The sequence below is a fragment of the Barbus barbus genome, assembly GCF_936440315.1.
Source record: "Barbus barbus genome assembly, chromosome: 39".
NCBI classification, from domain to species: domain Eukaryota; kingdom Metazoa; phylum Chordata; class Actinopteri; order Cypriniformes; family Cyprinidae; genus Barbus; species Barbus barbus.
In genome coordinates, this window is record NC_136717.1 from 4,316,456 (window position 1) to 4,328,368 (window position 11,913).

At 42.0% G+C, this 11,913-nt stretch overlaps 1 protein-coding gene across 1 annotated transcript; it reads right to left on the reverse strand.

Annotated features, from left to right (window-relative positions):
- Positions 1-212: 212 nt before the first annotated feature.
- Positions 213-1,829, reverse strand: LOC306858486 (uncharacterized protein; the record flags this gene model as incomplete). Its single annotated transcript, XM_079399053.1, has 1 exon — positions 213-1,829. One exon carries the CDS (start codon positions 1,827-1,829, stop codon positions 213-215), a length of 1,617 nt encoding a protein of 538 aa, XP_079255179.1.
- Between the last annotated feature and the right edge of the window lie 10,084 nt (positions 1,830-11,913).

Here is an 11,913-nt window from a genome sequence, read left to right on the forward strand (position 1 = left end):
GTTATAGCAACCATCTAGTACGCCTCAAATTTACTGATATTGATTTATTATAACAGTTCATAAACTAACAGACTGGATTGGAGTGCCTTGCCTTTTAAATAAAGCCTAAAAGAGCTTGATACTATGATTAAATGAAATTTCTAATTTTCAGATGTACAGAATGCTCATTTTAAGCAGTCTTATTTATTTTCATTGATTCATCTCTTGTCTTCTCAGATTTTCATACCGAGGAAAAGTTTTGCCAGGCCAGCTTTAAAGTAACTCAGAGCATCTTTATTTGCTTCCTCAGCTTCAGCGGTTCTTTTCATTTCCTCAAGCTCTCTGACCCAGTTTTCTTTCCCAGCCTCCTTCAATCTGGGGATGAAGAAGTCGAGATGCTGAAGAGTGAAGGCAGAGTCTGGTTTTAATGCGATCTGAGACAGATTCTTGATGGTCTTGTAGGCATTGAACAGAAGAACTGACTTTTGATCCTCAAGCTCCTGCAGATCTTTGTCAAGATCATCCATTACAACAGAAAACCTCTTGGCTTTAGCATTTTCATATCCCTTCTTTAATTCATCTGATTGCATCACAACATTCGAGGAGCTGATGACATATTTCTTGTTATCTTTGACATGTTTGCTGTGATGACACTTCCCAGTGCACACAGTGCAGTAGCCTTTCTTCATGACTTCACAATTGCTGGGATCAGAAGCCCACCAGCAGTCAAACTCATGGCAGTTTTCCTCACAGACGGTGCATATTGTCGCCTTCCTGTTCTTCCATGAAGCACTTTCAATGGGCACCTTCACTTTGATTGTCTTTTTGACTCTAATGTTAAAGTTTGCATCCCTTTCAATCTTTTCCTTGTTTAGTTTCATTGCTTCCTGAATCTGAATTTTTTCAGATTTCTTGGACTCTTTCTCTTCAACTCGCAGCTGTAAATTGCAGATTAATGCTTCTAATCGAATGCGCTCAATGAGGACATCTGAAGTCAACTCTAAACTTTTTCTGTTATTTTCATCCAGAGACTGAAGAAATTGCTCCATATCTGCCATGCTGCTTTCCCAAGCATCTATTTGAGCACGACGGTAACGGCTCTCATTGTTTTGGGCATCAGCCTGCCGATTGTTGAATAGGAAATGCACAGGTTGGCCACTTTTGTCTCTTTTGCAGGGGATTTTAACTTTATTGATGGCACTGAGGACGTTTTTGGGTGGCAGACCATCAGAGTGTGTGATTAAAAACACAATGTTGTCCACAATGTCTTTTCCAAACAAAGACAGAATTGAACTGATAATGTAATGCTGTCTGTCTGAGAGACGATTCTTAGATGCTTGAATCACAAAACACACAGCATCAACTTCACGAACTCCATCACTGCTCTGAAACAGAGTGGCTAAATTTGCAGCAACTTCCAGATCTTTGTCCAGTCCTCTAGTGTCTCCATAGCCTGGAGTATCAATGATAGTGAGAGATATGGGACTCTCTACAGGACAGACCTGATACATGGTGATTTCAGAGGTTTGTGATTCTGATTGATCTTTGGCTTCTTCTTCTGTGATTTCATACCATATTTTTTCCTCAAACCTCACCTTCAGTAAGTAGTTGACCATGGTGTTGATGAGAGTTGTCTTGCCAGCTCCAGTCTCTCCCACCAATAGAACAATTTTGTTTGGTTTACTGGTGTCTTTTTTCCCATAAGTCCATTTTCTGACTTTCCCACTTTCATCAAGCACTCTTCTCTTTGTCTCTAGACGAAATCGTTTTGGAGGACCTTGATGAATTAGAGTCAGTTTGCTGGGTGAAAGTCTGTAAAATATGGAGGCAATGTTTCTCAGTATATTCATGTAGCAATAATTTAAGACTATTAGTTGCAGTCAGTATACAGTCTGCGCGATGGATAAATTTTGCCACAGTAGCACGCATGCATGGGTTTGAGCCTGTTTACAAACCTGTTGTCATTTAATGACATTTTTGCCCCAAATTCATAACATAACTCGAGAGTGATGAAGGCTGTCAATTAGCATTTCATTACAAATATACTTTATTCATATACAAATACTAGACATGGCTTGAAGAACAGAGATAAAACATTTGGTCTCAATCATATGTTTATTGTCTTCATCAGTTAAAAAGTATCTTTCTGCGTTTATTATTAGGGATTTCCTTGAATGTCATATGATTTTTGACTTCTATGAGTTTCACTTATGGATTTACTGTGTGAGGGTGCCCACCAGTGTCCTACCAGTATGAATGAAACATTGCATTACATCTGTGCACTCACTAATGCTCACAACACCTTATTTCGGGTAAAAATAGGAAAAATTATACTTCTTGCTAAGTTTTTCTCGAGTGTACAGGAGTTTTCTCTCTCTCAGTGAATCCATAAGATTTCCTGATTGTAATTAAGAAATTACTATTAAAGATTTTTTTAATCATATTTTATAATAAATCCTTGGCTTAGACCTTTCTAAACATTTATAGTTATAGGCCTCCTGTTTGTTAACCCTTGTGCATCAATAAAAAAAAGTTACATGTAGGTCCATAGTGGAATAAAAATGTCCATGTCAAAAAAAACAGTCATAAGGTTGATATCTCAAAAAATGAGCTTTCAGTAAAATTTTGTTTGGGCGCAGCACCACCTTTCCCCCTTTAGATGCCAGCAAAACTCTTCTGGTGCACACAGTGGTTGGATTTGTGATTTGTAGTAGAGTTTTTCTCTATCAAATATTACAATAACACCAAAACACATATATAAATTTTTTTGGTATGACACGCATACAAACCACACTCTGACATCTAGTATGCATTATTCCTGTTTTCTGCATATTATAGAGCCAACTGTATAAATAAAGCAGCTAATAATGTGAGTATTTGCTTAATAGACACTTTATAGACCAAACCTGAAAAAAATGGCAAATCTGGTAAAAAAAAATAGTCAAAAATAACATTTTGAAGCCTTACCAACAGAATGAAAGCTTATTAAGAAACATTGCATCATTTTACAGTTAAACGGCACTGCCAGTTTTAATGGATTTCAATGGGGACATTTTTGTCCAAAAGGCCCTGAGAGGAACAATTTTTTTGTACCTAGTGCAAAACAGATTTCAAGTTTTCCTTTCTCTTTGTAGTGTTACAAGCTGAACACGCAAAGAAAGAAGGCATGGTTTCAGTAACAGCAGTAGTGTTGATGAAGCCATGTCAGGGAGACATTGTGTGTTTCTAGGCGAAAGCAAAAGCACTTTATTTGGCCTTCAGAAAGCAGATGCATTTAGGAATCATTGCGATTACAACAGAACAGCACAGCACAACCCAGATGGTATCACAACACATTTTTTTGATGACCGTTTCGTGAACCTAGAAGTGTCACGGTTCACTCATTCATTGTTTCCTCCTTGTCCCGTGTATTGTCGTGTGTGCGTGTAGTACGTGTGTGGGCGTGGCCGAGCCATCACCATTCACTACACTCAGCTGGGCCTCGTTAGCAGCACCAGCTGCAGCTCCTTAACTCACCCATAAATACTCACCAGTTTCTCCTCTCCTTTGTCAGATCGTTGTGGATGTCTTCCTGTGCTGTTTGTAGTTCCTGTTCCCGTCCGATCTCGTCCGCTCCGTTGTCTGGTGTCGAAGTTCGTCCTGTGCTGTGTTCATCGTTCCTGTCTGGAAATCCTCACATCACCACGGATGAATCTTCACCACCCTCCTGCTGTGTAGTCCATCCAGTTCCTGCGTCACCTGTCATCATTTAATTCCTGGATCTGTATCACCTGTTTTCGGACAATAAATCTATTTTCACCCGCAACTTGCTTCCTCAACGCCTCGTTCCAGGCACTATCCAAAGAAATGAAGCGGGTTTTCGATCGGGCCGTCACCGGAAGAGAGGCGGCCAGAATGCTCGCCGATCTTCGCCAGGGTGAAAGGTCTGTATCGGATTATTCCATCAAGTTCCGGACCCTGGCGGCGGAGTGTCGCTGGAACGAGGAGGCCCAGTGGGACATGTTCCTGCATGGGCTGGCTGACCGCGTCCAGAGAGATATCTACATCCTGGACCTCCCCACCACACTCAACGGTTTAATAGACTTGGCTCTCAGAGTGGACGCACGGCTCGCTAGAGCGGAGCGACGCGTCCCGGCCAGCCGAGTCCCTGGTGGGTCTGAGAGTCACCGAGGCAACGACGTGGACGTGGTCAGCCCCACCTACGATCACGAACCCATGCAGGTAGGGCGGGCTCGGCTTTCCCGGGAGGAGAAGGAAAGGCGGAGATCTCAGGGCCTCTGCCTGTATTGCGGAGGGGCAGGACACTTACTCCACAGATGCCCGGTAAAAGACCAAGCCCGATAGTAAATGTGAGGCTACTATCGGGTGGGATCGCCACAGAGAAGACCTCATCAACATCATCGACCCTCCTCCCGGTTAGACTGAGATGGGCTACACATTCACTCAGCTGTCAGGCGCTACTGGATTCTGGGGCAGAGGGTAACTTTTTGGACTATACATTTGCTCACAAGTTTCTGATCCCCATCAAACCCCTCACGCACAAGATTTCTGTTCACGCCCTTAACGGCCACGAGTTACCTCCCATCTCCTTCACCTCTGAACCCGTCACTCTCACCACGTCAGGAAACCATACCGAGACTATATCCTTCTTAATCATGGACACCCCCCTTATACCTGTCGTGCTCGGCCACCCCTGGCTCATCAATCACAACCCCAAAATAGACTGGCATCAAAGATCCGTCATAGCTTGGAGCAATAATTGTCATAAGTCCTGTCTTGTGTCTGCCTGTCCATTGGTCTCTGTTTCTGTGTTTCAGGAGGAAGCGATGGATTTGTCTAACGTGCCCGCGGAGTACCAGGACCTGAGGGAAGTGTTCAGTAAGTCTCGAGCAGCTTCTCTTCCTCAGCATCGTCCTTACGACTGTGCCATAGATTTACTGCCAGGTACGTCTCCGCCTAAGGGCAAGTTATATTCACTTTCTGTTCCAGAAAGGGAGGCTATGGAGACATATATTTCTGATTGTCTAGCTTCCGGGTTTATCCGCCCTTCCTCTTTTCCGGCGGGGGCGTGGTTCTTTTTTGTGGGGAAGAAGGATGGGTCCCTGCGTCCTTGTATTGACTACCGAGGGTTGAACAACATCACTGTAAAGAATACTTATCCTTTGCCGTTGATGTCTTCAGCCTTCGAGAGGTTGCAAGGAGCATCCATTTTCACAAAATTGGATTTACGTAATGCCTATCATTTTGTCCGCATAAGGAAGGGGGATGAGTGGAAGACTGCTTTTAACACCCCTAGGGGGCACTTTGAATACTTGGTCATGCCCTTCGGGCTGTCCAACTCCCCGGCGGTCTTCCAGGCACTCGTCAATGACGTGCTGCGAGATATGGTAGATCAGTTCATATATGTCTACCTGGATGACATATTGATTTTTTTCTTCGTCTCTCCAGGAACATGTGCAGCACGTCCGGCGAGTGCTTCAGAGGTTGCTAGAGAATGGGCTTTTTGTCAAGGCGGAGAAATGCGCTTTTCATGCACAGTCTGTTCCTTTTCTGGGGTACATCGTGTCGTCCGAGGGAATGCACATGGATCCTGAGAAAGTTAAGGCTGTGGTGGAGTGGCCAAGCCCTGATTCCCGTAAGGCCCTACAGAGGTTTCTGGGCTTCGCCAACTTCTACCGGCGTTTTATTCGCAACTTCAGCCAATTAGCCGTGCCTCTGACTACCTTGACCTCCCCCAGAACTACGTTCAGGTGGTCTAACACAGCCGAGGCTGTGTTTACCAAACTCAAGGGCCGCTTTGTTTCGGACCCCATCCTCATAGCCCCTGATTCCTCACATCAGTTTGTGGTGGAGATCGACGCGTCAGAGGTGGGGGTAGGCGCAGTGTTATCCCAGCGCTCTTCCGCGGACGGCAAGATGCATCCCTGCGCGTTTTTGTCCCATCGTTTATCCCCGTCCGAACGCAATTACGACATTGGTAACCGAGAGTTGTTGGCAGTCAAGTTAGCGTTGGAAGAATGGCGCCACTGGTTGGAAGGGTCAGGGGTACCTTTTATCGTCTGGACCGATCACAGGAATCTAGAATATATTAGAACGGCTAAAAGACTGAACTCCAGGCAGGCTCGGTGGGCACTTTTTTTCGGATGTTTTGATTTCTCCCTCTCGTACCGCACGGGTTCCAAAAACATCAAACCCAACTCTTTATCACGCGATTTTGACAATTCCGAACGCCCGTCTACTCCCGAGTGCATTTTACCCGAGACTCTTTTTGTCTCCACACTCACATGGGAGATCGAGTTGAAGGTCAAAGCGGCCTTAGAAGGGGTAATGCCTCCGCCCGGTTGCCCACCGAATCGGTTATTTGTGCCGGAGGGATTAAGGTCCGACGTCATCCAGTGAGGGCATTGTTCCAACGTGGCTTGTCATCCAGGAGTTAATCGCACCAGCTTTTTGGTTAAGCAACGATTCTGGTAGCCTCGCATGGCTCGCGACATTCACAGTTTTGTTTTGGCTTGCTCGGTTTGCGCCACTGGTAAGACTTCCAATCGACCCCCAGATGGGTTACTTCAACCACTGCCTGTCCCTTCGAGACCCTGGTCCCACATTGCACTAGATTTTGTTACCGCCCTCCCGCCCTCTCAGGGCAACACGGTCGTTTTGACCGTGGTGGACCGGTTCTCGAAGGCGGCTCATTTCATCCCCTTGCCCAAATTACCCTCAGCCAAGGAGACAGCGTTGACTGTCGTAGACCACGTCTTTCGCTTACATGGCCTCCCGGTAGACGTGGTTTCTGACAGGGGACCCCAGTTTGTGTCCAAATTTTGGCAAGAGTTCTGTAAATTGCTGGGAGCGACTGTCAGTCTGTCCTCTGGGTTTCATCCCCAGAGCAATGGCCAAACCGAGAGAGCCAACCAGGATTTGGAAAGGGTGTTGCGATGTCTGGTCTCCAAGAATCCGTCCTCTTGGAGTCAACAACTGTCTATGGTAGAGTACGCCCACAATGCGTTACCAGTGTCATCCACGGGCCTATCTCCGTTTAAATGTAGCTTAGGCTACCAACCACCAATTTTTCCCAGTCTGGAGTCCGAAGTCGCGGTCTCCTCCGCTCACGCCTTTGTCCAGAGGTGTCACCGCACTTGGACTAGAGCCCGTGAGACTCTACTCCAGGTGGGGGCGCGCACCAAGGCTAAAGCCGATCGCCACCAGTCTAAGCCTCCCGTTTACGTCGTTGGTCAAAAAGTGTGGCTTTCAACCAAGAACATTCCTCTCCGCTCCGTTTCTAATAAACTTGCTCCCAAATTCATTGGCCCGTTCACTGTCACCAAGATCATTAGTCCGGTGGCAGTCCGCCTCAACCTTCCTCCGGTGTACAGGAGGATTCACCCCGTCTTTCATGTATCCAAAATTAAACCCGTGTTTCATTCTCCCATTATTCCGCCAGCCCGGGTTCCCCCCCCGCCGCGACTCGTAGACGGGGAACCCACATTTTCGGTAAATCGTATACTGGACCGCGGAGGGGACGCGGATTTCAGTACTTGGTGGACTGGGAGGGTTACAGTCCGGAGGAGAGAAGTTGGGTACCTGCGAGAGACATACTGGATCACTCTCTGATCGATGATTACAATCGACAGGTAGGGGAACCCGGGAACGCCAGGAGGCGTTCTTAGGGGAGGGGTACTGTCACGGTTCACTCATTCATTGTTTCCTCCTTGTCCCGTGTATTGTCATGTGTGTGCGTGTAGTACGTGTGTGGGCGTGGCCGAGCCATCACCATTCACTACACTCAGCTGGGCCTCGTTAGCAGCACCAGCTGCAGCTCCTTAACTCACCCATAAATACTCACCAGTTTCTCCTCTCCTTTGTCAGATCGTTGTGGATGTCTTCCTGTGCTGTTTGTAGTTCCTGTTCCCATCCGTTCTCGTCCGTTCCGTTGTCTGGTGTCGAAGTTCGTCCTGTGCTGTGTTCATCGTTCCTGTCTGGAAATACTCACATCACCACGGATGAATCTTCACCACCCTCCTGCTGTGTAGTCCATCCAGTTCCTGCGTCACCTGTCATCATTTCATTCCTGGATCTCTATCACCTGTTTTCGGACAATAAATCTATTTTCACCCGCAACTTGCTTCCTCAACTTTCTGTAACATGACAAGAAGAGGAGGTAATTCTGACTTTATGACAATAACAAATGTTTTTGTTACACAAGCTAGTGTGCACTACTCAATTTTAATGAATGGAGGCGAGTGTCTTGTGGTTAAAATTGAGTAGTGCACTGTGCACACCTAGCCATGGATTTTCATCCTGTAGAAAGCACATAAATTTCAACTCACCCGGAACTCATGGTAATCGCTGGACTGAATGTGTTCCCACAGAAGACCTTCACTGTTGCTCTCCAGCCTGCTTACAGCAAAACAGCTCATGTATGTAAATAAATACTATACTTATTTAAATATTGAGAGATGCACTTTTGCTATTAAATTAAAATATAAACTAATATTCTTTACACACCAGCCTTTGTGTCGAGTGTCTGTTAGAACCAAATGTTTTAACAAAAAATTTAATGATTTGACAACCCTAACTGGCTGAAGTCCCTCTTAACCAAATGTGCTTTCAATGTCATTTAGAATCTAAACAGTCTGAATAAAATGACGGGAACAACACTTTCATTTTTGTCTTGTCATAAATGTGTGCGCTTGTTGATAAGTTACTCTGCAACTACATGTTAACTAGCAGTCATGAGAGTATTAATAGTATGTCTGCTAAATATATGCTAACACTTTATTTTGATGGTTCCTCTACAGAAAAACTGACATAAGTTACTTTGCAAATACGTCAACATCTACCTACCCTGACCTTAACCTAAGCCTAATTATACTATAATGAGAGTTAGCTGACATGTAGTTGCAAAGTTGCTTATAGTCAATAGACTATAAGGGGACATCAAAATAAAATGTAACCAAACATATAAACATTGCTTTTTTTTCAGTTGAAATTATTAACTAGCGCTCCTCAAAATTAATATTAGCCTCACAGGGAACACTCAAATAACACTCCACACCTAACCACTTTCAAGATGTACTGTAGTAAGATACTATGCAGATCTGAAATAATGTCAAGATATTATAGTCCATTATCAATGTAAAAGTAGATTTAATATGGTGTTCATTGTTATAAATAATCATAATCTTAAAAGTTATACCCACAAATGTTTCAGCATTACAATGTATTAAAATTGTTGTTACGATTATTTATAAGACGATATAACATATAAGGTTTTTATAATGCATTATGCATTCATTATAATGCCTTAAGAATACTCTTATAATGTATTATAAATATGGGCTTCATAGAACATGTTACCAAAAACACTATATAGAACAGTGTTCTCCATTATGGATTAGTTTTTTCTTGCTTTTAATCTTTCTTGATTAAATTATTATTATATTTAGTGAGTATTTAGTTAGTTAATAAATCAGAAAACCTGACCTGATCCAAATATGGATCTCAGTAATACCAAATGTGACCCTGGACCACAAAACCAGTCATAAGGGTGAATTCTTCAAAAATAAATGTGCTTTCCATTGATGTATGGTTTGTTAGGATTGGACAATATTTGGCCGAGATACAACTATTTGAAAATCTGGAATCTGAGGGTGCAAAAAAATCTAAATATTGGGAAAATTGCCTTTAAAGTTGTCCAAATTAAGTCCTTAGCAATGCATATTACTAATCAAAAATTAAGTTTTGGTATATTTATGGTAGGAAATTCACAAAATATCTTCATGGAACATGATCTTTACTTAATATCCTAATGATTTTTGGCATAAAAGAAAAGTGGATAATTTTGACCCATACAATGTATTTTTGGCTATTGCTACAAATATACCCGAGCGATTTATGACTGGTTTTGTGGTCCAGGGTCACAAATAAGTAATACTCAGTAATACGCCACAAATGTTGGACCCAGCATATATCTCAAGGTGAAACCTCAGACCCTAATTTAAAACCCCCCGTAATAAACCCACATTTGATCTAAGATTATGAAAATTATTTTTATTTTGATCAAATTATATGAGAATAACATGTCTTTTTTTATATTATACTTGTTACATCCTTAAGAAAATGCATAAAAAGTTCCCTTACCTTGAGAAGTTTCTTTGTATGAAGTTGATATTCACTGATGTCCTTTACAGTTATACACACTCATGTCATTTATATATCCTGCTGTATGCTGCGGGTGGAGTCAAGGGGAAGAACAAAGGCACATACTGCACATACATGAATAACCACATATTTTGCTGCCGTTGAAATGAGAATTCATGTTGTTCAATTTCTTCCACTTTTAATTTCCCTTACATAAGAACAATTGACAACATTTTGACAATATTAAAATAATAAAAATTCAGATTCACGTTAATGGAACATCTGGCACCGGACCAAGACAAGACAACTTCTACTCCTCAACAAAAAGTTATAAATCAGTTCCAGGCAGGGACAGGAGAAGAGCAAAATGATTTTATCAAATAGCCTTCATAGCACAACAAAGTATATATAAAAAGGTAACTTAAAATTATTCCTTTGATGCTGAAAATGTTGAGAAGGAAATATTCCTTATTGCTGTGAAGACAACAGCACACAACACGACATTAAACAGTAACAGAAAATGTAAAGAAATAATATTTGTCAAATGAATATTAGTTAATTAGTAAATATGAGAGGATACACACACACACACACACACACACACACACTAAACACGTACACACACACACACACACACACACACAGTCTTTGAAGGACAGTATAAGATTAGATAACTTCACTCTGTCTCTCACTTCCCATTTGACCTTTGACCTCCTGGAATAACACCAAACTGCTCAAACATGTACGAGCATGATGAATGTTTTCACACAGGCCTATTTTAATCTTAAAAATGTGTAACTGGTTTTTCTTGTTTTCTTGTCTTTCTTGTTTGCAACTAAAAGGGCCTCACCATCCACACAAACACATACACAATGCCAAAGCGAACAAAGGCTGTCATTAATTATCCCTTTGTGGTTTTCACATGTTGTTCTTAGAGCACTAATTCACTGGTTTTAGGCAATAAAAGATGTGTGGTTTATATTTGTACTTGCAGCCATGTGATGAAGTTGAGAACCACCATTGGCCTACTGTGACACATGCAGGAAAATAAAAAGTTCAATTTAAACTACAATCTAAAACTTTGGCTGTAAGCTTGTTTCACTTTCTGTAGATTGTCTAATAGTAATCAAATAGTTCACCTACATTTGTTAGCTACCAAACGAATATGAGCTGATGCTAAACAAATTATTTTATTGGTTAATTAAATTAATAAATAATGTGTTATGACTAACTATATAATTTACACAAGAAAGCCTGACAACTTTGTAACCTGAGTAAAAACTAATATTTAAGCTGAACTTGCTGAAGTTTTCTTAAGGTATAACTCATTAAGATGAATGCACAATTTTAGAGCTGGCTGCTTTCCTGGATCAGGCCATGTGAATACCTAAAACCCTGGTGTCGAAGTACTGGTGTGCACAGACTAAAATGGTTGAAACATCATTCAACTAATTGACTTCTTATTAACCATAATTTATTTATTAAACTCTGTGTTTAGAGTCATGTGCAAAAACAAATAGTCCATTTATGATTATGACATCCTCAACTTAATGAATGTGACACTTTGGATATGTTTTAAGCGTAGACGTTATATGTGTAGTTATTAGGTAATATGTGACACTAAAACACTAGACTCACTTTTTCTTTTGATACATCATGTGTCTTATGATCCCACAGGCCTGAATTCATGTGTCATTTATTCTTATGAACTTACACTATGTTGACAGCTGCAGTGGCTGATCCAATCATACACACAATTATTCAGTATTTTTAATGAATCCAACAAAACCCTAA